Here is a 26,305-nt window from a genome sequence, read left to right on the forward strand (position 1 = left end):
CAATAATGGAAGGAGTTTCCATTTTGGCACTAGGGGAACAAATTCAACCAGTAGGCATGAGGATGGGGGTTTGCTCCCTGGCCCTGCTCAGTGGGTCTGGGATCCAGCATTGCCATGAGCTGTGGTGTAGGTCACAGATGTGGCTGGGGTCCTGCATTACTGTGGCTGTGGTGTAGGCTGGCAGCTGTAGTTCTGGTTGGACCCCAAGCATGGGAAAATACATATGCCACACATGCAGCTCCAAAAAAAAAAAATAAAAAATAAAAAGGAAGAAAAAAAATAGATACAATGTTTGTAGGATAACTGATAATTTAATTTTTATTATAATATTTTTATTTTAGGAAAAATTTGAAAAATATAGAAACCACAGTGAAATTCAAGAAAGCTTTTCATGACATGAAAGGGCAGGGACTGCATATTCCACAGCACAATGCCAGCAATACAAGTCTACAGAATGACTAAATCAGAAAGTTTCCAACATACAAACAAATATGGTAATGGACACATATCAGGAATCATCGATCGGGGATTGATAAGGCATGGCAACTTGTCGGAGAAACAGCATCACAGAAGAAGAAAGTTCATGGCCTCTAATTCATACACCACTAAGCAAATGACTGATCAGAGAGAGAAAAACAGGTCTTTCCAATGGACAGATCTCACAGGGCCCTCCAGAACAAAGCGTCCAATGCTCGAATGACAAGAGTGGTGGCAGGCAGTGCGGACACTCTCAGCCTCCTGCGGGGCTGTGCTAGGAAGCACACAGCAGGCACTAGGTGGTGCTCTTGGCGAAAGCTTTCCCCTGAATTGCATCAGGAGGAAATCATCAGACAACTGAAGGATGCAGACTTGTGAGCCAGACAACTGACTTGTCCTCTGCAAACCAGTCAATGTCCCCACAGTCAAAGACAATCACAAAAGGTGAGGAGACGTTTGGGGTTCAAAAGGACTCAAGAATTATAGTCACATAAACTTCTTAGTCCTTCGGAACCCCAAATCTCTCTTCTCCTCTTGGTTGTCTTCTTTGTGGAGACATGGACTGTTTGAAGACAGACAGGCCAGGTGTCTGGGCCACTGGCCTACATTCTGCAGCTGTCTGATAACTACCTCATGAAGACACTCAGGCGGAACACTTTCGGCAAGAACACTGCACAGTTAAGGGCGTCTGCTCCGACCACAGCCCGTGTGCTGACAAAGAATGTCCAGGTGGACATGGGGCCTTCTGCCAGCGGCTCCTGATGCCTGTGTGAGGAGGATGAATGTGGACAGGAGCAAGGGTGAAGGTCGCTCCAAACTGTAGTCCATCTGGGCCCTGGTCTCCTCATCGACTGATCACACCCAAGACTGGGAGGAGGCCGAGGACTGCGATTTCTCTCATGAGATCAGTCTTTTGGAGTAAAAACGGTGGGTGGAGGAGGTGATGGTTGAGATGCTGATTCTCAGGAGACGATCCCTCCAGTGTTCCTTTGGGGCTTCAACTTGATTGGCTGTTGTAGGTTTTTCTCATCAGGTGGAAAAGGAATCTTTTCTGCTGTGGTTTCTTGGGGTTGGGCAATAACTCTTCTTCGTTCTGGAAGTAACAGATACCTGTGAAACACAGAGAGAGGAGAGGAGGTGAGAGAGGACAGAAGAAAAATCAGTGAGAGTCTTTGCAGGGTCCTGCTGAGAGCTGAGCCTGCAGGGATGGCCACATGGTGACTGAGGCCAGGAGCAGGCTGGGCTCCTGCTGACACGAGGAGCTGAAGGCAGAGCCACAGGCTGGCTGGAGGGGAACGTGAGAGCCATGCCTTAGAAGTTCATCCAGCCTCTGGGGCAGAATCTAGGGACCCCTGTCCTCACCCCACCACTGCTTGCTGATAACCCAGCTCAGACCTGCTGCGGAGCCTTAGCCAGGTGCCCCCACCCAGTCCTCCGCAGCCACTGCACTCTTGAGGCCCCTTCCTCTGCACTGAAGGATGGCCTTCTCACCGTTCCAGGGATGGATGTGCTTAGCATCCCTCTCACACATTCCGAAACAAATTGCGCTCCAGAGCAGGGGGTCCTTGGTAGAGAAACACACCCTGTCCTACCTCTATGCCCCTGTCCTCTGAGGAGGAGAGGCAGCTACAGGGAGCGCCCTGCAATGGGAGACCCACTGGGGCTTCAGAATGTCTCCGATTCTCCTTCCACCTTTCATAGATGAGGACCTATGCTGCCAAGGAGCTGAGGAGTAGTTGAGCTCAGGTGGCCTGTTATGGACAACACGGACCCTAGAAGCCAGGCCACAAGCCCTTCCCACCCATTTGGAGGAAGAGAGAGGAAAGGCTCCCATCCGGAGAGGTCTACAGGCACTAGGAGTGGTTTGGTCAACCTCCTGGACAGGAAGAAGTCTTTACAGAGAAGCGCTGCTTCAGCAGAGCTACAGAAAGAAGGGAGTTTCTCTGAGCTTCTAAGTCATGTTCTTTTGTGTACTGTATCTGGTACTCTAAACACTGTGAGAAACTTGGATCCAAACACAGAGCTTGTATATCCAGCGCATCTATCTGCCTCTTTCTCTTTTCTCTTTTCCAAGCTGCACAAATAGTTCTGTGGAGAGAAGGCTAAGTCCATCACTGGCTGATATTCTGCTTTTCTATAAAGAAGCCACAAGTGGACCCTGCCATCCTGGTTACTGACATCCTACCAGATCCGTCGTGCTTTGAATCCTTAAATGTTTATTCACAGAGCTTTAAAAAACCCTGCTAAGCAAACCTCACCTGAAGGGAGAATTTCAATGGCTTGGTGTGCGCACCCATGTTAGATCCAGGCTCACCCAGTTTCTATCTGGAATTACATGATTTAGAGTTACTTACTAGGGCTAGACTACTTCACACCACTCCTTTTGCTTCTTTCCATCCCTTCCACCGAGAACTTCTTTCTCCCTGGCCCCACAGAGTTTCCGGTCATCCTTCTGACACTCTCATGGAAACCATCTGCCTTCTCAATTGGGTTTGTCTGAAGCAAGGTTCATCCTGTATTCTTTGTCTCTCCCTGAGTCGTCATAAGCTTGGTCCAAAGTTCATTCACTACAACGCTCTCCTAGATTCCCTGGTCTCAGATGCCCACTCAGGTCATGTTCTGGAATTTTACTGCACGTGTGGCAGGAGCAGGTGAGTCAAAGGGCAGGAGGTCTGAATGCCTGCTCCCCTCATGTCCTGAGCACTGTGATGACCGGGTGTCTACATCTTGGTTTGGCCAGCGTGCCAGGAGGGCGCCATCTACTGTCCTGCACCGAATGCCAGCTCCAGTGTGTCCCTCACAGGACTGCCCACCTGGCACTGAGGGGACCTGACTCCAGCCTGCCTAGCATTCCCACCTATGACGCGGTTCTTATGCAACTTTTGTAAGCAGGACCCTTTTTCTCACTTTCAGCCCTTCCTCATGCAAAAAGTTGAGCATGAAGGGTTTTCCTAGGTCCACGTTGCCAAAGGAAAGCCACATGCAAGTGAGTCGTTAAGACCGTGGTCCTGGATGCAAGAGGTAGTGGAGTTGGAGGGGGAGGGAAAGGAAGCTGAGGAAGCCAACTGCGTGTGTGATTTCCCACAAAGCACCATGTATTCAGCAGCCTTAGAGATGCTGTTGGGATGAAAAGACCACAGGATCAGGCTTTCCTGGGGCTAAAAGTAGGACAGAGGGAACATCAGGCGAGCAGTCGCAGGGGCACGGCAGAGTCAGATGCAAACAAAAGACTGAGAGGCAAGGACCTGGCAGGGTGGCAGCCCCTGGAAAGCAGGAAAGACCACGCAGAGGGAGCCAGAGCTGTGGAGTCCACAAAGGAGGAAGCGAAAACCTAGTGGGAGACTGAGCTGTGGTGCATAAGGAGAAAGGGCATGGAGGAGCCTGAGAGGTGATTACCTAGGTAGCCTAAGCAAGGAGGCCAGGGAATCTGCAGGCCAGTCTCCACTTGCTGAACTGCAGTTTTCTTTGGATAATCTTCTCTTTCAGGAAACTTAAGGCATGAAGGTGGTGACACACGTGACACTCCTGCCTGCTGGCAGCTGAGCCCTCACCCTCCAGCTTGGGAGGGGTCTTCATTCCGATGGAAGCATCCAGACCCAGCTCTGAAGAGAAAACCACAGCCAACAGGATCCATCGTTACTCATGATCTTCCTGTGACTCCCTCCTCCACCCCCAGGGACCTCCGGTAAAGACAGTGTCCAGGGACATGTAGGGCCATCGGGAAGTGCGTGGTGAGGGAAGCCACTGGAGACATTTGGTACTTCTTTCCTTCTGTTGATACTCCTGATACTAGTGAGACTACCATGAGGCAGACATGCTCCCAAATGCCCAAAAGGTGTCGAGAACAATAACGTTGAGAAAAACAAAACGTTCCCAGGGAGAAAAGACCAAGACAAGGAAACCATGCCACACGCGGGTTGTACTTATTTGGCGGGATGAGAGTGTAGAGACCAAGCAAAGTCACAGGTGAAGGAAAAGCTCAGGACAGAAAAGCCCTGGGGAAGGCTAAACCTGGAAACAATGTTAAATGTGCATCAATACATATCATAGGGCATATGTATATAGATACACACACCCACATATACACACATCCCGTACACATATTGTTTAGACACACTCAGTCCCCACGAGGTATAGAAGGTGTGCTGATCAATGAAAACATCCACAAAGTGTGCATGGACATTAAACCAATGAGGCTGCTGACGGTTCATTCTAACAGCCTCCTGATGAGTTGAATTTGAAACAAAGAACGGAAACAAGAAGAAGGAGAGAGTGAAGGTCTGGTGGGTAGCATGAACTAAGACATATGGGGGAGAAATCGAGGAGTATGAAAGTCAAGGGCATGGAAAGTATCCATTGTTGCAAAATCTTCTGTGAAGCCGGGACTGATGCTCAGGCCTCCGAGGAAAGTGAGCAGGAGAAAGAGTGACTCAGCCAGAGAGCTTGGGACTTGGCTGGGAATGTGGGAGGCCAAGGCCAAGAAAAAGAGAGGCAGGAGTGAAGAGAAGACAACTAGCTACCCCAGGACCTAATGGCACCTGTCAGGGCTACGCTTCCCCACACTCCCTGAGCACTTTCGAGGAGCCTCTCCAGGCTGCTCCGTGCTGCTCCTTCTCATCTCACCTCCACCTGAGAACCCGGGTCCCTCCTCATTCTCAGGTGAGGCCAACGCCTAAGGGACAAGCCGCCGGCACCCGAGGCTCCAGCTGGAGAGGTTGAGACTCCTGGAGGGTAAGGATGGCACATGCCCATCGACATGGAGGAGAGGGGTTGAAAAAATCAGATTGAGGAACGTTAAAAAATCCGAGAAGTGAATCCTGATGAGAAAAAAACTGACAGCTATGGATAAGAGTAAAGAGGTTGAGATAAATGAGGTGTTATCAAACAGACCGACTGGTACACTTCCCGATGAAGGTGGCTCTTTATTTTCAAAAGAGGGGGAAAAACACACAACTCTGTCGCCCATCTCCTTGGCCTGAACTCCCTATTCCCCTCTTCTCTCTTACCTCGGAAGAGTGGCCCTTGGTTCCCAGTATCAGTGTTGGCAGTAAAGCCCTGGATGTTGGAGGAAAGGCGGAGCCTGGCTTTGCCATCACCACGATCTAAATGCTGGCTGAGGGGCAGCTGCAGATCATTGGCCACCTGGGTGCTTGTCTGCAGCTGAGCTTGTGAACTTTGCATCTCTGGCCTTCCAAAACTCAAAGGCACTTTGTGACAATCCCCCCAGGTGTCACCTGAAAAGAATAACAGGTTCAGTAGCACCCATCCAAGGTTTCCTTTGCTAAGCCCTCCATGAACACCCATTTGTGATGACCCAGCCTAACAGAGAATCCACACAGTGACCCAGACAACACAGGCAGCCATCATGTACGGGAAGGAGATGCCATCTTTATGGCTATGCCTGGGGATGCGGAGAGGCCAGGGGCCAGGCTGTGATGTCCCTGAGACAATAAGCTGCCCACATGACCTGAGAGGGTTTGATTTGCAATAAAGTCACACCTATTATTCTCTGACTCATACCTCAGTCCCTCAGCCTAATGAGAAGGCCTGAGGGAGAAAGAGTTGTTGATGTCTGCCCACAAGACTAAAAGACCAGGGGAAGAAGTATGGCCTCGAGCCTGCGGGTACTGGTAGAAAAGGGAGTTGGACAACGATAGGACATGGACAAAGCGAAGAGAACACCCCAATTCTGGAGCCTTCTCAACGTCCTTCTTCATAAGTGTTGGCAGCTCTTCTGCCTCCCCACACATGTATGTTCTGTTCCCACATGGGGTCGGCTAAGGGCCAAGGTCCTAGCAAGTATAAATAGTGTAGTACAGGCCTGAGTCCTGATACGAGCTAAGGCACAGAAGGGTTGCAGAACCAGAATTTGTGTCTCTTCAGGGAAGTCATGAGGTGCACAGTCCTGAGACCACACACCCCTCCAGGGGGGTCTGGGCCCTGACTACTCACTGGTTGCATCGTGAGCATCAGGGACATCCATGTTCTCAAATGAGAGGGTGGCAGCACTCCTGTAAGGCCAGAAGGAGTCCGACAGGTCGGGAAGACCTGGGCAAGACCAAGCGCTTCCATCCAGTGAGTTCAGTGGGACACCACACTCTGCCATCGGCGGCAGCTCCCCGCGGAGCCTGGTGGGGGACGGAGGCCTGAGGATTCACCCAAGAGTGATCAGGAATCTTAGAGTCTATGTGGTTTGGATCAGATGATTAAGAGTGTGGCGAAGGCCGCCAAGGGGCTGGCTGACCCATTAGAGAGGGACAAACTGGGTGTGTATCTGGGGTGGGGGCAGAGTGTGTTTTTAGAGGGTCAGGAAATAGCGAGGACAGTCGGTCCTCAGTGCTCTGGCCAACGACAAGCTGATGAGGAGGAGACCGAATACCTCTATACGGTACAGTCATGACCCACAACACAGAGTGTCACGTAACAGTGGTGTCAGCCCTTCATTTCGATGGCACTGAAAGTGGGAAAGGGGTGGGAATGGGCCTACAGCATGGGGAGGGGGTGGGGGCGCCTCTGGAATCCCAGGCATCTCAGGCCATCAAGGCCTCTGTCTCTCATTATGGTGGCAATAATATACTATCACTGTCAGTCTCCATTTCTTGCTATGAAACCTATGCCAACATGCTGATGCCAAACAGGCAGACAGCAGACGTGAGAGAACAAGTGAGTGCCACAGACCCCTGGGACATAGTTCACGTGGGTCACCTGACTGGGGGTCACTACCCTTGAGAGCATAACGAGAGACGGGAAACAACACGGGCGCCACCATGAGAGCAGAAAAATTCACATGACAGGAGAACTGCTGGTTGGCAAATGGCAGGACACACATAGACCCAGCACTTTCTGCTTCTCCCTGGGTTAGAGGTCTGCAGATGTCATTAGTGTATGAACAGCCCCACATAGTCAAAATTACCTGGGGACAGGTGGCTCTGGTTCTTTCACCCCATTACGATCATGTGGGTTTTCTGCAAAGAAATTAACAGCACAGTTACTTTAGGCAGATCCCCTTAATTTGCTCCATCCTTTGCCTCACATTTGCAAGGGTCATAAATACACACAATGTGAAAACAGTCTATTGTGAGAGAAATATTCCCGGAGGCCCTAGACAGAGTGTCAAAAGAGGGCACTGAGTTTCCGTCTTGAGGCACCAGACAAACCTCCTTGTTAGGATAAGTCACCCTCACAGTTAGCTTATGTCCTGAGACTCTGCAAACAGCTAAACATAAATGTTTCCCCGCAGATCCTGGGGAACTTCCTCACTATGAGCTCAGGGCTTGCTATGATATTCAGGCTTCTTCCAGCTGAAAGGCTTGTTAAGGCATGAGATGAAGGACATGCTGAGCTTAGACGGACGAGTGGAATCTATACCCCAGCCAGTCCAAAGACTCCTCAGTGCTACAGAGAAACAGGGGCCTTTCTATTCCTAAGGTTGCAAATTCCAGGGCCCTTCCTCGCTTCAGAGACATGCACCAAAGTTGACAGTGGTGCTTATGTTCTGGTTCCAGAAGAGTCGGGACAAGAGAAGACAAATGAAAGGATGCAGACTCTAGGCTGGCAGACGTGAAACAGCGTTGTGACATTTCCAAAGATACAAGCAAGACTGGCAGCAGCCCCAGAGAGGGGTAGAAATTCAGGAGGCACATTGCTCAGGAATGACAATGGGAGCATTTCATGGGAGATGGGAGACTCACCCAAACTTAGGAGGCTTGAACGTTAGTTCCTGGCCATGGTGGCAGAGGTACATGTGAGTCTGGCAGGACTGGGGGCTAATTAATTGCCAGTGGCGCAAACATGACTAGAACTTGGACAAAATCATTACTTCATGGACTATGTCATTTTAAAGGCAATTGAAGGGGAAAAAAATGAAAAGCATTACAGAGAAACAAAAGCTAAGAGATTTTAGCACCAGCAAGCAAGCTTTAAAGGCAACTGCAGTGCCAGGTTCCAAACATTATGTCAGCATACAGTCTACCCAAGGGGATTATTCCTATCAGTTCCTATCAGACTAGGCGAACAAAGAACATGCAGGCTACCTGGGGGACCAGCTGGAATTTCACCCTCTGCAGCAGGAGAGCAACCACAGGCTCCATCCAGAGCAGACCCCTTTTTCTGTTCATCAAATGCCAGTTTTCCATCACTGCAAGGCGGGTAGCAGTCAGAACCTTCCTGCTGAATGCAAGGAGCCAAAACAGCTTCATCTGGGAACGCCTGGAGCACTTCCTCCTTTGCAACCTCCTGCAACTCCGCGCTGTGCCAGATGCGGAGGGGAAGACGGAAAAGTAAACTCAGAGGAGGTTTTCTAGCTCCTGTTCAGGGGAGGCATAGGGAGCAGACACAGAGAGCAAAGCGGCAGTCTTCTTCCAGAAGGGAGAAACCACCCTCCTAGATGTGAGGCGGAGTGTGGCTGCCATGGGGAGGGAGAGAGAACAGCACAGGCTCGGGGTTCTGGCCCCACAACCAGCTGCTGGAGGAGAATGACCTCTCCCTCAGGCCACAGTCAGGACCCCAGCACACACAGAGGACTGAAATCCTGGCTCCCTCGGTTTTGCAGACCCTGTGTGGAACTGAGTGTACACTGTCCGAGTGAGTACGGCTCTGGAGGAAATACAGACTGCAGGACCTATTTTATCCAGAGCATGCTACAATATGAAAGGTTTTCCAGGTTCTTCCCCAGCCTCCCAACACTGACTAACATGCTGATGCCAAAAGGACTCAAAGCAGATGTGCGTCTCCCCCGGGTTTAACCCCCCAGGAGAGGACTGGTGATTGCAGGATTTCTTGTATTTGACTCTTTCACCTGTGGCTACTCACTGTGTATCACTAACCTTGAGGGATTAAGAAACGGAAACCCATGGGAGTTCCTGTCGTGGTGCGGCAGAATCCAATCTGACTAGGAACCATGAGGTTGTGGGTTGGATCCCTGGCCTTGCTCAGTGGGTTAAGGATCTGGTGTTGCCCCGAGCTGTGGTGTAGGTCACAGACACGGCTGGGATCTTGCGTTGCTGTGGCTGTGGCATAGGCTATGGACTACAGCTACAGCTACAGCTACAGCTCCCATTAGACCCCTAGCCTGGCAACCTCCAAATGCCATGGGTGCGGCCCTCAAAAGACTGAAAATAAAATAAAATAAAGAAATTGAAACCCGTACCACTATCCCAAGGGAAATAGACAACTTTGTTACCAAAGGAGATATTTGACTGTTGCCTGAAGGGATGAAAGAGTTATTTTATACTGAGCAATTTCTGGTGTTCCCTGCGTCTGAGGTCTCCTGGTATCAGTACCGACATTCACAGCCCTCAAAGCTTCAGAGTTACCTGGGGGGCAGTGGCTCTTGTCCATCCACTTCCTCATGACCATTCTGATTTTCTGCTAAGAAATTCAGAGACAATATGTCACACGAGTTAAGCACTGCTCACACTTGGCAACTCAGTGCACACACCGACCACAACGACATTAATATTCTCAGTGTCAGAACAGAGTACCTCGGCAGAGATGATCCGGGACACTTCAGTGAAGGCTTAGGAGAATTAGCACTGCGGCCAGACCCATTAGGGAATCGCCTCCTGATCTGGAAGAACCTTCTCCCAGCATCCTCTCTGCTGAGGCTATATAGATGGCTAAGAGAGTGGATTTCCCCCAGAGATCTTAGAAAATGAGCTGAGGTATGATCTAGAATTGTTTCTACACTACTCGTTCGTCCCAATGGATAATGTAGTTGTTGATGGCTTAGAGGAACTTATACGTGAGACTAGAGGGATGGATGGATTGTGTCAACTCTCCAATGGAAAGGAGTACTTGGTGCTACACAGAAACAATGGCCATGCAAGGCTGGACGCACTACCTTCATGGAAACATTCAAGGAAGGCAGGGGGAGAGAGGACTCTGTCTGCATTTCAGATGACTGCTGAGCTAAGACACGCCAACACAGAGACCGTGGAGACGGGGGCTCAGAGCATGGAAAGCAGGGAACCCTCGTCTCCTCACACACAGTCAGGTCTGCCCTTGGGTCCGCACAGGGATAGAAAGGCCAGGACCTCCTACAGCATGAAAACTTAGATCATTACAGGGGACAACACACATGTGCCCCAAACTAGGTCTGACAGTCACTTCCTGAGGATGTCCAGCTGGGCTGAGTGAGACTTTGTCACACCTGACTGGGGTCCATTGGCCTGAAAGTGGGTCCAGGTGGACAGAGGCATGACCTCGACCTAGGAAGGGATGAAGGCTCCCTGACCTAACCTGGTGTTTGGGTCTCATAATCCATCTTTTCCCCTGACTCGAACCGACATATATCTACAGGGTCTACCTTCGAAGAAGACCTTGCTCAGTCTAGACGGGTTGTGGGGAACAAAGAATAAGCAGGCTACCTGGGTGAGGGGTTGGAACGTCATCCTCTTTGGCGTGGGAGCCAGCACAGGCTCCATCTGCAGCAGGGCCAACTTTTGGCTCATCAGATGCACATGTGCCATCACCCGAAGGCTGGGTGCAGTCAGACCTTTCCTGGACCATTGAAGGGGTCGAAATGCATTCATCCTGGGATTCCTGTAGCACCTCCTCCTTTGCAACCTCCTGCACTTCCACGCTGTGCCAGGTGGGAAACGAATGACGGAACATTAAACTAAGAGGGACAGACACCAAGCTGTCCCGGGTGGTCGCAGGGGAGGCACAGGGAGTGGTCCCAGAAAGCAAAAGGGCAATATCCTTAAAGAAGAAGGTAACTGTGCTGCTGTGTGTGAAGGGCAGTGTGGCTCCACAGGTTGGGAGGCAGAGAGACCAGCACGTGCTCCCTGCCCTGGCCACACATCGTCTGATGAGGAAGGACACTCAGCCATCCCAGTGTGGGGCTTTCAGGAACATGAGCCACACATGAACTACCACACCAGGTGCTGGCACCATGTGCCTGAGTCGCATGATATTCAACATAAAGCAGCCATGGGAATTCACCTACTATTGCAAAACAGACTCCCAGAGATGTTATGCCTTCCTTTAGGAACAGAAAGCCCTCTAAGGCATCTTATTAGAACGACTGTCACATGACAAGTACATTTGGGACATCTGGATAATTTTGTTAGTGTTACATTTTTCAAGTTATTTACTTTTAGTTAAATTCCTCCCAGTGACCCTAGACAGCTTGGTGGGAAGAGATATTTTTCACTCCCTGGAGTTCATGTAGGAGAGGCTAGATATTCCCTGTGTGCACAGGAGATCCTAAGGGCAGTGCATTGCCTTGGGTCACACACACAGGTGCCACAGAGACAAGACACAGGCAAGCCCGAGTGGGAGGAGGGAAGGAAGAAAATTCAGTCTGCACTTTGCTTCTCCTGGCATCTGGCATCTGTGACTCTCTTGACCTCACTTACTCTTCTTCCTGGGACCTCTCCATATTTTATCTCCCCATGACCACATCCTGACAGGTGCTGTTACCTGGGGGTGAGTGCTGCTGCTTCGTCGTCGTCCTCCTTCTCGTCTTCATCACTCTCTGTAAACAAATTCAGAACTCCCCAGTCAGCTTCTGCCCTCTTCTCCCACGACAAACACAAGCACTCATGTGGCCATGGAGCCATACATATCTATGTGAGAGTTAGGATAGTGGTGACGGTCTAACGCATTGTCTTTTAGCAATTTCCTTGCCTCCAAAGGGCTGGATCACCACGTCATCAGGCAAACATTGCAGTTGTCTCTTCTTCCTTATGTCACGGCACTGGCGTCCAGCTTCCATCTCAACCTGTACAACGGTATCATCCCTCCTGCCACAAATTCACCATAAACTCCTGCTCTGTATTTTTTGGCAGCTCTCACAAGATCCTCTCCTTTCTACAAGGAGAGGAAGAAACACCAAACCCCACATCCCTCCATCTGGGGACATCACGGGCTCATCAAGTGGGCTTGTGTGTGTGGTATCAAGGGAAATTCTCTCCATGGAATGTGCTCCACCCTAGACAGCTTTCCCAGCACCAAGTTCATCAAGTACATCAAGGACCTTCTCCAACCCCTCACACGAAGGGGCCTTCATTTTTCTCAACTACATTTGTTCACATCCCCACATTTCATCACTAAGGCCACCATCGAGTGATTGATCCCTTATACAGATGAGGAAACAGGTATCCGGAGAGGAACAGTCCGTCACTCAGTCCCAGTTCTAAAGGCAGCACTCAGGCTGGAAGCAGGCAACTGTCACACGTAGGCCAGGGCTCCTTTCCCTCCACAGGCTGCCTCCTGTCGCAGCCTCCTTTCTGTGCTTTATCCCTGGGTGCATGCTGCCTCCTGCACGAAGGCCCTCGTCCATCAAGGAGGAGGCAGAAGAGTCGGAATACTCTTTCCCCTACCCTATGCGTTTGTTTCCCCTCTGTCCTCACCCTCAGCCCATCCTAGTCCTACCACAGCCCCTAATGGGCCATGAAAACCGAACAGCTCTAAAAAAACATTCCTAGTGAGCTGCTCCCTTGGGGCCCAGTGGGTTAAGGATCTGCTGTTGTCACTGCTGTGGCACGGGTTCAGTTCCGGGCCCAGGAATACCATAGTCTGCAAGCACAGCCTACAAATCCCCAAAACATGCCTAGTGAGGTGTGAAGACTCTTGGGGACCATGGAGCTGCCCAGTGCAATCGGGGTCCGTGGCCCCCTTACCTGGGCTGAACTTGCGGGCGAGGCGCTCTGCCAGCCTGTGTCCCTCAGTCAGCTGCTCTCGCAAGCCCTGCCCCTGGTCCTTGTCAAGGTCTTTGTGGGTGAGGAGGTCGGTGAGGTGCTGAACGAGCAGGACACAGTCATCCCTCCCTTCCTTCACCTTCTGCCGTAACTGGGTCAGCTCTCTTGCCTGAGCGTGAATCAGGACATCCAATTCCCTGAGGGGGCACACAGGTACAATTTGAAATCCCAGAGACATGGACCACACACTCTTAGGGCGTTTGATGCTCCCTGGCATCCCCAAGGAGCTCTCGATGCAGAAGTCTGACACCTAGGGGGTGACCTTTCTGGGGCAGAGAGAAAGGGGGACGGACAACAAAGGCGGCCTCTGGAACAGCCAGAGCTCCCCTGAGAGTCCTTGACATCCCATTCCTCGTGTTCTTCTGGGAACAACCCCAGTGTCCTCCTACACCTGCTTCATGGAGAGGGCGCTCCAGGTCTTCCCTCAGCCATGCCCGTTTCCACACGAAAATACACATCAGGCACTGGCAGGCACTGACACAAAGCCAGACACCCGGTGTGGACAGTCCGGCTGGTGTGAATTCGAAAGACCAAGAGAATGCCAGGGTCCAGGATGGAGGCCAAGCTCGAGTCAGTCAGGAGGGGATTGTGAGGGAAGGGAAAGGAGGTTGGCATCACAAAACACTGCAAATGGACAAAATGCTCCTGAGCTCTTCACTTGATTTGAATTTGGTGAATTTCATGTGCTGTGATTTCAAATCAATGATTTGTTTAAATAGCAGAGTTGGAGTTTCCTGGTAGCTTGTGGTTAACTCTCCGGAATTGTCACTTTTGTGGCTCATATCTCGGTTGTTTCCTTTCTTACTTTTTTAAAAGAAATAGTGGATTATAGTTGTTTTACAATGTTGTGTGAGTGTGTGCTGATCAGCAATGTCATTCAGTTATACATATATTATGATTCCTTTTCATATTCTTTGCACATGCTGTGCTATATAAGTAGGATCCTGGGATATATCTGTGTTCATATATTTAATTTTAAAACATTTTTAAATTAAAGTATAGTTGATTTATATGTGGTGTTGGTTTGATTCCTGGGATGGGAACTTCCCTATGCCTTGAGCATGACCAAAAAATGAAAACTTTTTAAAAAGCATGCAGAGTTCCCATTATGGCTCAGTGATTATCAAACCGAATGAGCATACATGCAGATTCAAGTGCGATCCTTGGCCTTGCTCTGGGTTAAGGATCTGGCGTTGCCGTGAACTATGGTCTGACTTGACCCCTAGCCCGGGAACCTCATATATGCCGCAGGTGAGGCCCTAAAAGACAAAAAACAAAAACAAAAACAAAAACAAAAAAAGACATGGAAAATGAGGCTTTGAATAACAACTGGAGTTTCATGATAGCATGTGGTTAAGTCTCCAGCATTGTCACATTTGTGGCTCAAATTTCTGCTGCTGTGCTGGGATTACTTTGCTTTTTCAAAAAAGAACAATGTTGGAAGTTTAGTTGTTTTACAATTTTGTGGAGTGTGTGCTGAACAGCAATGTCACTCAGTTACATATATATAGATCCTTTTCATAGTCTTTGCATATGCTGTGCTATACAGTAGGATCCTGGGGTATATCTGCTTTCATATATTTTATTTTAAAACATTTTTAAAGGAAAGTATGATTGATTTACACATGGTGCTGGTTTGATTCCTGGGATGGGAACTTCTCTATGCCTTGAGCATGACCAAAAGAAGAAAAATTAAAGACAAAAAAAAGCATGGGATGTTCCTGTCATGGCTCAGTTAAAAATGAACCCAACTAGTATACATGAGGTTGCAGGTTCGAGCCCTGGCCTCATTCAGCTTGGTAAGGATCTGGCGTTTCCCTGAGCTGTGGTGTAGGTTGCAGACGTGGCTCAGATCCAGGGTTGCTATGGCTCTGGCGTAGGCTGGTGGCTAAAGCTCTGATTCGAACCCCCTAGCCTAGGAACCTCCAGATGCCACAGGCATGGCTCTAAAAGTCAAAAAAAAAAAAATCATGTTAAATGAGGCTCTGAATAACAACTGTACTCCATACTTCACCAGTGGCTGTTCTCTGATTACGTCATGAGTATCTGTGCCTGGGTGCCTGCCATGAGCAGTTCGGTCCTCTCCTGGCCCAGTGTCACTCCTGGCCCCACTTCACAGAGGCCTAGACCTTCCACTGGCCTCCCTGCACAGAACCCTCCTTACCGGAACCTCTTGGCCAGCGCTGGATCCTCTGCCAGCCTCTCTGCCAGCTTCACCACCTTAAACTCTAGCTTCTCCCCCAGCACGGATTCAATGATGTCTCTGTGCCCTTCACACTCTGCAAAAACAGAGACGCTGCCTCAGGGGGAAGCTGGACACGCGGCTGTGGTCACTGCCTTCAAGGGAGGAGGCAGAGTCCATCCCAAGGGCAGGTGTAAGCCCGTTACCAGGCTCTACGCAGGGATTTCCACATCTGATTCCTCGGGCTCCCAACTGCACGGCCTTCCAGTCCTCCCCATTTTAGAGCTGAGGAAAGACAAGCTCCAAGGCACAGAAAGGAACGAGACAAGATTAACTGCTGTTTGGCAAGGTCAGAATTCACACACCCCCAGACTGACCCTCAATCAAGGGCCACGTTCCCAGGACTTGTTCCCTCTGAGGTGAGACACGGAGCAGGGGCCTGAGGGGGCAGTTCCTTGGTGCCTCAGTTCTCCCACCCTCTGCCAACTGAGGGAGAAAGAGCCACCTCTGCCTGCCCTGGATTGTGGTCAGAATGAAATTCATTTTGACAAAGGGGAGAGAAGATCAAGTCTGGAGAGTGTTTCGTTTCCTAGAAGGAAGCCAGTGACCACTCATCGCTTGGTTGCCCCCGACCCCTAGGACGTACGGTATTTCTGCAGCTGGTTGGCCAGGGAGTAGGCAGTAGCTTCGGATACAAGGAATTTCTCCCTGAGGTCTCGGAAGTCCTGCTTGCTCTGGGCCAGCTGCCGCTGAAGCTCCTGGTTCTCTCGCATGAGTTTGTGTTGTGCCCTCAAGTCTGATGAAGGGCCAAGAGACACTGCCATGGTGACACGTGGCAGGAGAGCCAGGGCCTGGGGAGAAGACACCCAGCACAGGGTGGATTAAAGCACGTGGAATCCCATAGGCTGAAGCGGGAATGAGGGATGAGGAAAACTGGAATTCTTAACTTACCATTGGGCACACCCGAATCAACACCCCACAACACCAGAGGGTCTGTATCCACAGAAACCAAGTTCAAGATGCTAGAGCTCAGAGCCCAGGGCCCTGCCTGTAGCTCAGATGGGGCCTGGCGTGAGGAAGGGGGACCCAGGGTGCCAGGGAACTGTCTGGAGTTGCCACAACAGAACTGGAAGGTGGGGGGAGGGTTGATGGAATCTTGGGGGCCCCTGGATTCAGAGGCCTAGGCCATGCTGATACACAAGGCTGCCTGGTGCCTTGGGAAGGTCGCCAGCCATGGGGACACCCCCTCAGCAGCCACACTTCATAGGTGTCTGCACTTGTGCTAATACCACTGCGCTAGCTTCCTCCCTCCAAAACACATCTGCGCAGAGCTCTCATCTTCACTCTCCTCTGTTTACCCAAAAATCAAGACACAAGTAGTTTCCCAACATGTCCTATTGTCTTAAGGGCTCTCACGAAGTCCCCCCACCTTCTCTGGAAATGTTAACACATTCTAAATCTCTTCCACCAGTGAAAGACATCAAACGTTTAGACTGTCATGAAGTTCTTCCTTGGGCTTCCCCAATGTGATCTGTGACATAAACGTGTAGGACAAAAGCTGAGTACAATGCTAAGGGAAGGAATAATTAGTAGAACTATTCTGTCCCGATTCAGTGCTCTTTTTGCTGCATCTCTGTGTTATGTCAGAGTCCTCTCTTCACTGGGGCAGCCTGTTGGCTTTTGGATAATCCTAACAACCCAAACTTCGGAGATCCCAGGCCAGGGATCAAACCTGTGGGTCAAGGCTGTTCTAAGCTCTACTGTACCTCCTCATTCCATTCCAGACAGGGAACACTGCAGGGGCTGGTCCTGGCCAAGATGTTGCCAAGGCTGCTTTTAGATGCAAACTAGCCAAGGTCAAGGTTTGGGGATGGCTGTTCAAAAGACTCTTGTTCCTCTCCTATTCCTTCAATTATGAACATGACTTCTTTCTAGAAATGGCGAGTGGGGAATATTTATTTGGGAACATCTTATCTGTCCCCTGCCAACTGTATTCTGTCCATAACTACACAGTGGACAAAGGAGGGACAAAGTCAGGTATGTTCCCAGCACCTAGTATAGTTAAAGGGATCGTATCTAATCCTATGAACTATCTGAATAATCATAAGTTATTTTCCTTATGAAGAAAATCTCAGCGGTTATAAAATTTCCCCAGACCACACATTTGGTGAGGAAAGCATTGTGCATTAGAAACCATTTCTCTTGGGCATTAAAACCCACCTTCTCCCATTATAGTCAACAGAATGACAGTACTTTTAATGGAGATGAGGTCTGTGATGGTCGTTCCGGGGTGATTTTCCCAACAGGGCCGTCTGTCATTTAATATGAGTTGAACTTTTAAATTTCCTTATCTTTTCTCTTAAGTATACTCTGTAGTGTTTGCTCTGCTCAGTCACTTTGGTTTTCTTCTCAACGCATCCTTATTATTTACACGGTGAATATCTGTTACCCATTTGCTGCCATCTGTCACTCTTTTTGTCTTTGTCACCCCCCTTTCTTAATGCCATCCCTTCTATACTGACATATAAGTTACTAGAACAAAAACACACACAACTTATGAGCACAGCTCAGTACACTCAACATGCTGTATCCATTGTGGAATCACCACCCAGATCAAGAGACTACACCTCCACCATTCCCGAACTTCTCCCGTGCTACTTACCAGTCAATTCCCATCTTCCACAGACAAACAGGGCCGGAATCCTCTCCCCACAGATGAGTTTTGTTTATTCTTGCATGTCACTGAATTGTAAAGATGCAGGAGGGTCCCTTTCTCTGTGTTCTTTCAACCAGTGTCTGGTTTTGAGGCTCCATCGCAATTGGTTGCATCAGTCATTTGGTTGTATACTTATGCTAGGAGATATTCTGTTTTAGGAGTATAGCACAATTTGATTATCTATTTTTCTGATGACAAAGACATATATTTTGAATGATTATGCATAAAGGAGGTATGGCTATTGCTGAACAAATGATCGTCTGGAGATAGGCACTGTGTCTCCGAGGCAGATGCACCTGAGAAGAGAAGTGCTTGGTGATAGGGTAGAAACGGACACCATTTGCAGTGCAGTTGGGTCATGTTCCATTCCTACGCTGTCCCCCCAAGACAGGCCAGTTCTGGGTGCCCCCATTTCCGACAAACCTTCATTTTAGCCATTCTGAGATCTGCAGTGCTTTCCCATTTGGGTTTTCAAGAGCTGATGGTCCACTTTAGATATCTTTTGCTCTAAAGTGACTCTTCAAATCTTCCGCTAATTAAGAATTTATGGTGTCTATAACTTCTTGCGTGATGTGTAAAAGTTCCCCGTATTATTTGGAGAAATTCCTTGTCGGATATATGCACAGCAAATAAAATAGACTGCTGGTCTATGGACTGCCTTGTCACTTTCAAAATGGTAAAGTATGAGAAGCTTAAAGATTGCATATGTTACATAGCTCAGCTGAATCAAAGAATTGCACATGGGTGCGGGTCAATTTTCTATTCTCCAATCTTATCACACGGTTATCGTTGTGTTGTCTTTACTTGGACCAATACCACAGTGTCTACATTACTATGGTTTTTAGGGGCACACCTGCGGCACAGGGAAGTTTCTAGGCTAGGGGTCGAACGGGCTGCTGCAGGCCTACCCCACAGCCAGGGCAACCCTCGATCTGAGCCCCATCTGCAGCCTATGCTGCAGCTTATGGAAAGGCTGGATCCTCAACCCACTGAGCTAGGTCAGGGATCAAACCTGCATCCTCCCAGAGAAAATGTCGAGTTCTTAACCCGCGGAGACACAACAGGAACGCCTCGTGGCTATGGTTTCAACATGAGCTTGGAAATCTCCTAGAGTAAGGCCTCTAACTTAATGCCTCTCCACAGTCGTCTGGGCCAATCTAGGGAGGGTGGTTTCCACATACGTTTTATAAGTAGTTTGCAAATCATCCCCAGAATGCCTGGGGCAATATGATTTCAAATAATGTTGATTTCACATTCAAACAGTATTAGGAGTTTAAACCTATGCATATGATATGTATATTATATATATTTATTTAGGTCTATTTATTTATTTTATTTTATTTTTTTTGTTGTTGTTGTCTTTTTGCTATTTCTTGGGCGGCTTCCGGGGCATATGGAGGTTCCCATGCTAGGGGTCTAACCGGAGCTGTAGCCACCAGCCTATGCCAGAGTCACAGCAATGCGGGTTCCGAGCCGCGTCTGCAACCTACAGCACAGCTCACAGCAACGCCAGATCGTTAACCCACTGAGCAAGGGTAGGGACCGAACCCACAACCTCATGGTTCCTAGTTGGAGTCCTTAACCTCTGGGCCACAATGGGAACTCCTATTTAGGTCTTTTTAAATTTAACGGCCACACCCATGCCCTAGGGACATTTGTGGGCCAGGGATTGACTTCAAGGTGCAGCTGTGCCAGTGCCAGATCCTTTAACCCACTGCAGCCAGGCTGGCATTGATCCTGAAGCTCCACAGCAACCTGGCCGCTGCAGTCAGAGTCTTCACCCACTGGGCCATGGTGGGACCTCCTATTTGGCTCTTTCATGTCCTCAGCAAGGGTTTTCAGGAGTCTTCAGTGCATATGTGCTTAAACATTTAATAATTAGGGATGGGACTCACAAGTGTGTTCTATTGAATTTCATTTGCTAAATATTCACTGCTGGTCTGGAGGAATGCAGTACACTCTTACATGAATTCTTTTGAGGAATAATTCAGACACAACACACTACATCACTTTAGAGTATACAATCAAGTGCACTTTGATAGATGGTTACACTATGAAAACTACAGCTACCATCTGATACACGGTGTGTCCATGTCCTCACAACCTTTGGACCCCTTTGCTTTCCTTCACTCCCTCAACCCTCAGCCCCAGGCAACCACTGCCATGAGAGATGAGTTTGCCGTTTTAACACTCTTATATAAATCGAACTATGCATGGCCTCTTTCCTGTCTGCATTCCTCCACCCCGCTTGATTCAGAGTATCTCCATCATCTTACAAGCAACCGCAGTGCCTGCCTTTTTCTTGCTAAGCACTATTCCTTTGTTTCGATACTTTGTGTCAGTTCATACATTCACCAACTAATGGATGTCCCTGTAGTTTCCAGGGTTCAGTCCTTTTGAAGAAACTCATCATGGCTACTCAAGTGCGGGTTGTTATGGGGACATACTCTGTAAACACCTAGGAATGGAAAGGCTGCTCACATGATGGGTGTGTGCTGAACTGTCATTCAGCTTTTCAAAGTGCCTGAATGACTACTCATTCCCCCAAGTGTAAGAAACATCTGGTGGCTTTACACCTTTACCACATAAGATATTTTCAATCTCTTTCAATTTCACCACGGTAATGAATATATAATTGGAACTCGCTGTAGTTTTAATTTGTTTCTCTGACCACTGACACTTATGTTCTTGTGGCCCAATTACGTATCTTGTTCTGGAAGAGTTTCTACAAGTCTTTGACCAATTCTTTGATTGCATGTCCTTCCGAGAAAAAATATGTGTGAGAACAGTATGATGAACACCACAGACCATTACTTTCACAAATTAAAGAATGAGAGAAATGGCGACTAAATCAATGGAAAAGGTGCTGTAGATGAGAAACTCAATAGGGCTCAATGTCAAGTCTCACTGTGGTGGACACAACTACTGAATCCCAAGCAAACTTCTAGTAGGTATCTGGGAAGACATTCACACGCTAATTCTCAAATTTATATGGAAATTCCAATGTGCTTCATTTATCAAAGCAATTTGCAAAAGAGGAATAAAGGTGGATGACTCAACTGCCTGGGTCCTAAATCCCTACAGAAATCTTTCACCCCACTGAAGTGGATTTTGTGGTCCTTTCAATATCAGTTTTAAGAGTTATGAGAGAGTGTGCATTTAGGTCCTCAGTCGGGTTTGTGATTTACAAATATTTCCCACTATTTGCAGCTTGACCTTTCATGTATTACCAGTGTCTTCAAGACCAATATGGTTTCTAAATTTTTATGAATATTTATAAATCAATGTATTTTTCAAGTGGTTATACCTTTGGCCTCATCTAAGAAACCTCTTTCTAACCTAAAGTCACAAGTATTTCCCTCTAGGTCTTCTCCTACAAGTTTTCGGGTTCCATTTAATTTTTCCGGTTTTTTTTTTTTTTTTGGTCTTTTTGGGGTCGCAACTGGGGAATATGGAGGTTCCCAGGCTAGGGGTCCAATCGGAGCTGTAGCCTCTGGCCTATACCAGAGCCACAGCAACTTGGGATCTGAGCCACATCTGTGACCTACACCACAGTGCACGGCAATGCTGGATCCCCACCCCACTGAGCAAGGCCAGGGATCAAACTCCAACCTCATGGTTCCTAGTCAGATTCGTTAACCACTGAGCCATGAGGGGAACTCCTGGTTTACATTTAGGTCTATGATCTATCCTGAGTTCCTTATTGTACAAGGTATGAGGTATGGATTCAGCCCAGTAATGTAACGACTTCTCACATGCATATAGACATCTATTAGTCAAAAAGCTGAAGTAGATCATCCTTCACCAATCAGTTGAAAAGAATATGTTTTCTCCACGGGGTTACCTCTCTGCATTGGTCAACAACATCAGTCTTGTTGTAGGCAAAGGTTTATTTTTGGACTCTTTATTCTGGTCCCTTGATCCCTTGAAGTATCATTGCAACAGTTCCATCCTGATTTGACCATGATGACTATAAACTAATTCCTGAGGTCAGGCAGAGCTAGCCATGCAACTTTGTTCCCTATTTTATACCAACTACTTTGACTATGCTGTGTGTGGGTGTTTTGTTTCTTTGCTTGTTTGTTTTCTGCAAGCGCAATGGCGGCATATGGAAATTCCCAGGCACAGCAATACAGGATCCAAAACGCATCTGTGACCCAGAGTGCAGTTTGGGGCAACAACAGATCCTTAACCCACTGAGCGAGGCCAGAGATCGAACCTGTGTCCTCATGGAGGCTAGCCAGATTTGTTTCCGCTGAGCCATGACGGAACTCCAAAGTGGGGAAAACTAACATCCCCAACATACTCCCTCTTCTAACTCCTGAACAAAAACTCTTTCCATTGTGTTGCATTTGAGAGATCTGTTTCCCAAAGCTCCACCCTTTAGCCTGGGCCCAAGACTCCCTATGACCATAGATTCCTTCTCACTGGTTTGTGTTGAACCAACTTGAGCGTTAGGTCTCGCTTGTCATTGTATACAGTGGGCTGACTGTCCCTTCCTCTTTGACCTCTTGCCAGCTGGGTGTCCAAAAGGTGGTGTCATGTCATTCCCCACTTCCACTGACAGTCCTGGATGCTACTGCAGCAATCTGTCAAAACAGGTGTTTCACTTTGTTTTATCAAAATCATCAGAGCCACGTTTAAATCAGCATCATAGTCAGCATAGTAGTTTGATCGTCAAATCTTCCGTTAGCTCAAAAACAAAAATCGGAAAATGAGAAATAATGCCTTTATTAGTTTGACCTTTTCCCCAAAGACATACCACTTCCATTTCAGGTGTGTGTGCTGATATGAAGACTCCTGACCGCCACGAACCAGTCACTACTCGTCTAATACAATAGAGCTTAGTTACGTACACAATGACGGCAAATCATGGGATAAATATTTATAGAGCGCGAGGTCCATGAGTTTGCTAAACATGTTTTCTCAGATGTGATGTCCCTCTGAGCCTACTCGCGTGTGGCCTCAAAAGCCTCTACCATTTTCTCCACCCCTGTGAGGCCATGGTCATAAAATCTCCTCTACCTCATCCTAGGTCACCTGCCATGGGATCTCCTTGATTCCATAGCCCTAGAGGAAGAGCCATGGTCCCAGCTTTTTTAATTAAAGGGCCTGCCATTCCCATAAGAGCAGGGGAAGCCGGTGGCTCTCTTTGTTCTTTGGAAGGTAGGGCCATCACTGGGGTCACCTGAAGAAGGTGTTGCCTTCACAAGTCACCAGATGATGCTAAATGCATTGAATGTTCTCACATTACATGACACTAAAGCCCACCCATGCATTCTGTTCCCTGAAAGGTCACTTTCTGAGTGGGATCTTGAAATGTTTGAGATTCACTGTCCAACCACACGAGTCCGTCTCTCCTAGTCCAACCCTCTGCTTATTCTTTGGAATGTGCTACACTCTACCCAGAATCTATGAAATGAACACAGGGAGGGAGCCCACACAAACAACTGTGACACTCACCTAGGACACTTGGCACCTGGGACACTTCCTGAGGGAGGGTCTCTAGAGGCCTGTGACCTGATGCTTCAGGAAGCAAAAGCCAGGCACTGTCACTGCTCCTGTTTGTACCTCTCCTTTCACCAGGAAGAGCCTAGTGCTTTCTGCCATTGATGTTCTCGCCTACAGACACCCAGGCTGAGCTGGGAAATGCCACCTTCACACTCTTTTCAGGAAGGATTCCCACCCTCCCCTTCCATCCCCCGCAAGGGAATCAGCACAACACATCTCACACAAGGGTGCAATGAATGCTTTCATGGAGCTCAATAGGGAGAGAATCTGCAAGTGTGGAAAGTATTTACCTTCTCAGAGAGAAAACCATTAACCACCAGTCATCATGACAGGTATGACCCTAGAAGACATACTAAACTTGCCTCATTATTTCTCCACTTCCCCAAGACATAGTCGGAGTTACAGATCTTTGCGGTTTTCTCTGGAGACCTGGGCAGTGTGGACTGCTTTAAGGCAACATGGAGTCCGGGTGTCATCTGCACCCTGAGAGCCCCGAATCTGGCTGGAACCAGGGCCATGGAGCCAGGAAAGGCCATGCAGCTGTTGGGAAAAAAGAGAAAGGATCCAGGACCACCCACCAGGCCATGCCTTGCCCAAATGGACCACTTGCTCCGTTGACCCCAACACCAATACACCGCTCATGAGTTCACTGCTACCAGACAGAGAGCTCCACAAACACGGGGATAACCCTTTATCCACCTCTGTGTCCAAGAATCCTCACACCAGGTCAAGCACTGAGGACCTTCTCAGCGACATCCTGTCACTGATTGCATAAGACAGGTTTCAAGTCTCTACTCATCTCAGCTCCATTCCTGTGCAACGGTCCTGACAGGGAGGCTCTGCTTTCTCCCAGGATGTAGCACGTCACCCTCCGTAAAGAAGAGCCTGCCCTACACGCACCTTATGCCATCACCTTCACCTCAGGTGACTCTCAGGCAGACACACCTGTCCTCGGGGATTCCTCTCCTGGTTTCACTACCATCAGGAACAGATGGCCTCAGTCTAGCCTCCCATCCTCTGGGCTGCAGCAACGACCCAAGTCAGGGGAGCAGCAGGCACATTTTGGTGCAACTATGCACACTTGTGCCTTCCTCTCACTGCGGTGATCTCCCCAGGAGAAGCTTACTGAGAGCTGAGCTCCGAGGTGTTAACACAGCAGAAGGCACATGAAGCGCTCAGCATGTCTTGAAGAGACCCTGTGTGTAAAGCCTTCTAAACTAAAGGCACAGGAAGACGATTCTTTCTGCTTCAGATGCAAGGGACCCCCCTCACCCTGGCCCCTTCTGGCCATGGGGCAGACCTGTCTGAGCTGCCAAGGAACGTCTCTAATTCTTCTCCAAACCTCATTTCGCTCTCTTAGCACTCACTTCCGTAGAGGACGGCCGCTGAGGGCAATCCGAAGGTTGTGGCTGAGGGCTCCAGGGCAGAGCCTCCTGCTGCCTCCTCCTCCTCATGGAACTGGTGCTTCCCAGCAGAATAAACCAACCCTGATCCATCCTGTGAATTCCTGGGCAGCTGCACACGTTCATGTGGAGAAAGTGACCCTCCCAGTCTTCCCTGCTCAACTCCGGCTGCACATGGAGGCCTGGATGATGCTGTGTGCATCCCTCAGTTGCCTTGACTTTTTGAACTTATCTGGTCCTTAGTCTCACCTCTCTTGCACAGCACCTCCTCTGCCATTACTTGGGTTCTTCTCATCCTCAAAACCTGCTGATTTTCTTTCTTCCATCTCCTCCTGCAGGTCTGTGAGTTCAGTGTGTGGACTCAGTTCAGGCTCCTAAAGGAAAAACACAGACAAGGGACCAAAGGCAGGACTTGGCTGCAGTTCCCAGGGCACATGGAGCATGCATCTCTGCCCCACAAGCATGCAGAAGGAAAAAAAAAAAAACTCAGCAGGAGAGGAATTTCGAGTATTGGAAGGACTTTATCTTCCTGATGAAGACACTGTGGTTCATGGAGATAGGGAGATTCCCCAGGTTCCCACACCACTTGGGGGCAGCAGAGCCACCCATGAGCCTTGGCCACAAGCTTTTCTGTCCAAAAGCTCCGGGATCTCACAGCTGAATGTCAGGGAACACTGGGTCAAACATACAACTGTTCACTCTTCAAACAAACAAACAAACAACAACAACAAAAAAAAACAACTGAAAGATATTTCCTGAAAGAACACTGTATCACTGTTCAACTGTCCCTTGTTGATACTCGGGCACTTGTCAGTCCAGGCTGGCGCATGGGACCAACCAACACAAAAGCATTAAGCACATCACAGTCATCTTTCAATATATATTATCTGTCAATATGCACGTCCCGTGCTAGAGATCATCTTTCTGACAGCAGGCACTCTCCTGGCCTGGTTCACCCCACCCCTCCTCCCCAGTGCCTCCTCAAGTGCCGGCCAGATCCAACATTTACTGCCTAGCAAATAAACACCAGGTTCCAGGGGTAACTTTTATCTATGTCTTCTAGTCCCGTCATATTTCCACTTCGATCTTATCCTAGGTCAGTGATAAAGCAATGAAAGCACAGTCCTAGGAAAAGCAGTCCACCATGCAAATATCTGCTCCATCATGCACCAAAGTTACATGACATGAAGATTTCACCACCCTCTGGGGCACACGGATCACGTGTATAAGGAACACGGAGGAATGCACAATGTGAAACAGACAAGGCCGTATTGACCTGGGATGAGTAAATGTGCTCTCCTGCAGCCCACAG

At 48.8% G+C, this 26,305-nt stretch overlaps 1 protein-coding gene across 5 annotated transcripts; it reads right to left on the reverse strand.

The window, feature by feature from the left end:
- Positions 1-291: 291 nt before the first annotated feature.
- LOC146404161 (NBPF family member NBPF6-like) lies at positions 292-25,369 on the reverse strand. Of its 5 annotated transcripts, XM_085023400.1 has the most exons (16): positions 25,243-25,369; positions 23,953-24,130; positions 22,588-22,668; positions 18,026-18,375; positions 16,010-16,214; positions 15,346-15,460; positions 13,104-13,318; positions 11,902-11,956; positions 10,845-11,059; positions 9,792-9,846; positions 8,511-8,725; positions 7,391-7,442; positions 6,430-6,623; positions 5,484-5,711; positions 3,874-4,079; positions 292-1,587 (listed from the first exon to the last, which is right to left on the reverse strand). In XM_085023400.1, exons 5-15 carry the CDS (start codon positions 16,185-16,187, stop codon positions 3,883-3,885), a joined length of 1,719 nt encoding a protein of 572 aa, XP_084879526.1. In that variant the 5' UTR covers positions 16,188-16,214; positions 18,026-18,375; positions 22,588-22,668; positions 23,953-24,130; positions 25,243-25,369; the 3' UTR covers positions 292-1,587; positions 3,874-3,882. The 5 variants fall into 5 exon arrangements, with proteins under 5 accessions (XP_084879526.1, XP_084879530.1, XP_084879529.1 ...); XM_085023404.1 differs by lacking the exons at positions 22,588-22,668; positions 23,953-24,130; positions 25,243-25,369 and having other exon boundaries at positions 15,570-16,214; XM_085023403.1 differs by lacking the exons at positions 22,588-22,668; positions 23,953-24,130; positions 25,243-25,369 and having other exon boundaries at positions 6,430-6,605; positions 9,792-9,843; positions 18,026-18,161.
- Positions 25,370-26,305: the final 936 nt, after the last annotated feature.

Source organism: Sus scrofa, chromosome 4 (assembly GCF_054392235.1).
Source record: "Sus scrofa isolate SSC_HxYL_T2T_F1_AM1 chromosome 4, Sscrofa_HxYL_maternal_Yorkshire_Landrace_v2.0, whole genome shotgun sequence".
In the NCBI taxonomy this organism is placed as follows: Eukaryota; Metazoa; Chordata; class Mammalia; order Artiodactyla; family Suidae; genus Sus; species Sus scrofa.

Bases quoted from the DNA above. Each gene is read 5' to 3' on its own strand.
- LOC146404161 (XM_085023400.1), bottom strand. From the start codon at position 16,187: ATGGCAGTGTCTCTTGGCCCTTCATCAGACTTGAGGGCACAACACAAA. The intron at 11,060-11,901 runs GTAACAGCACCT...CACCTGGCACAG, and splicing joins GCAGCAGCACTCACCCCCAG to CGTGGAAGTGCAGGAGGTTG. The intron at 5,712-6,429 runs GTGAGTAGTCAG...TATTCTTTTCAG, and splicing joins TGATGCTCACGATGCAACCA to GTGACACCTGGGGGGATTGT.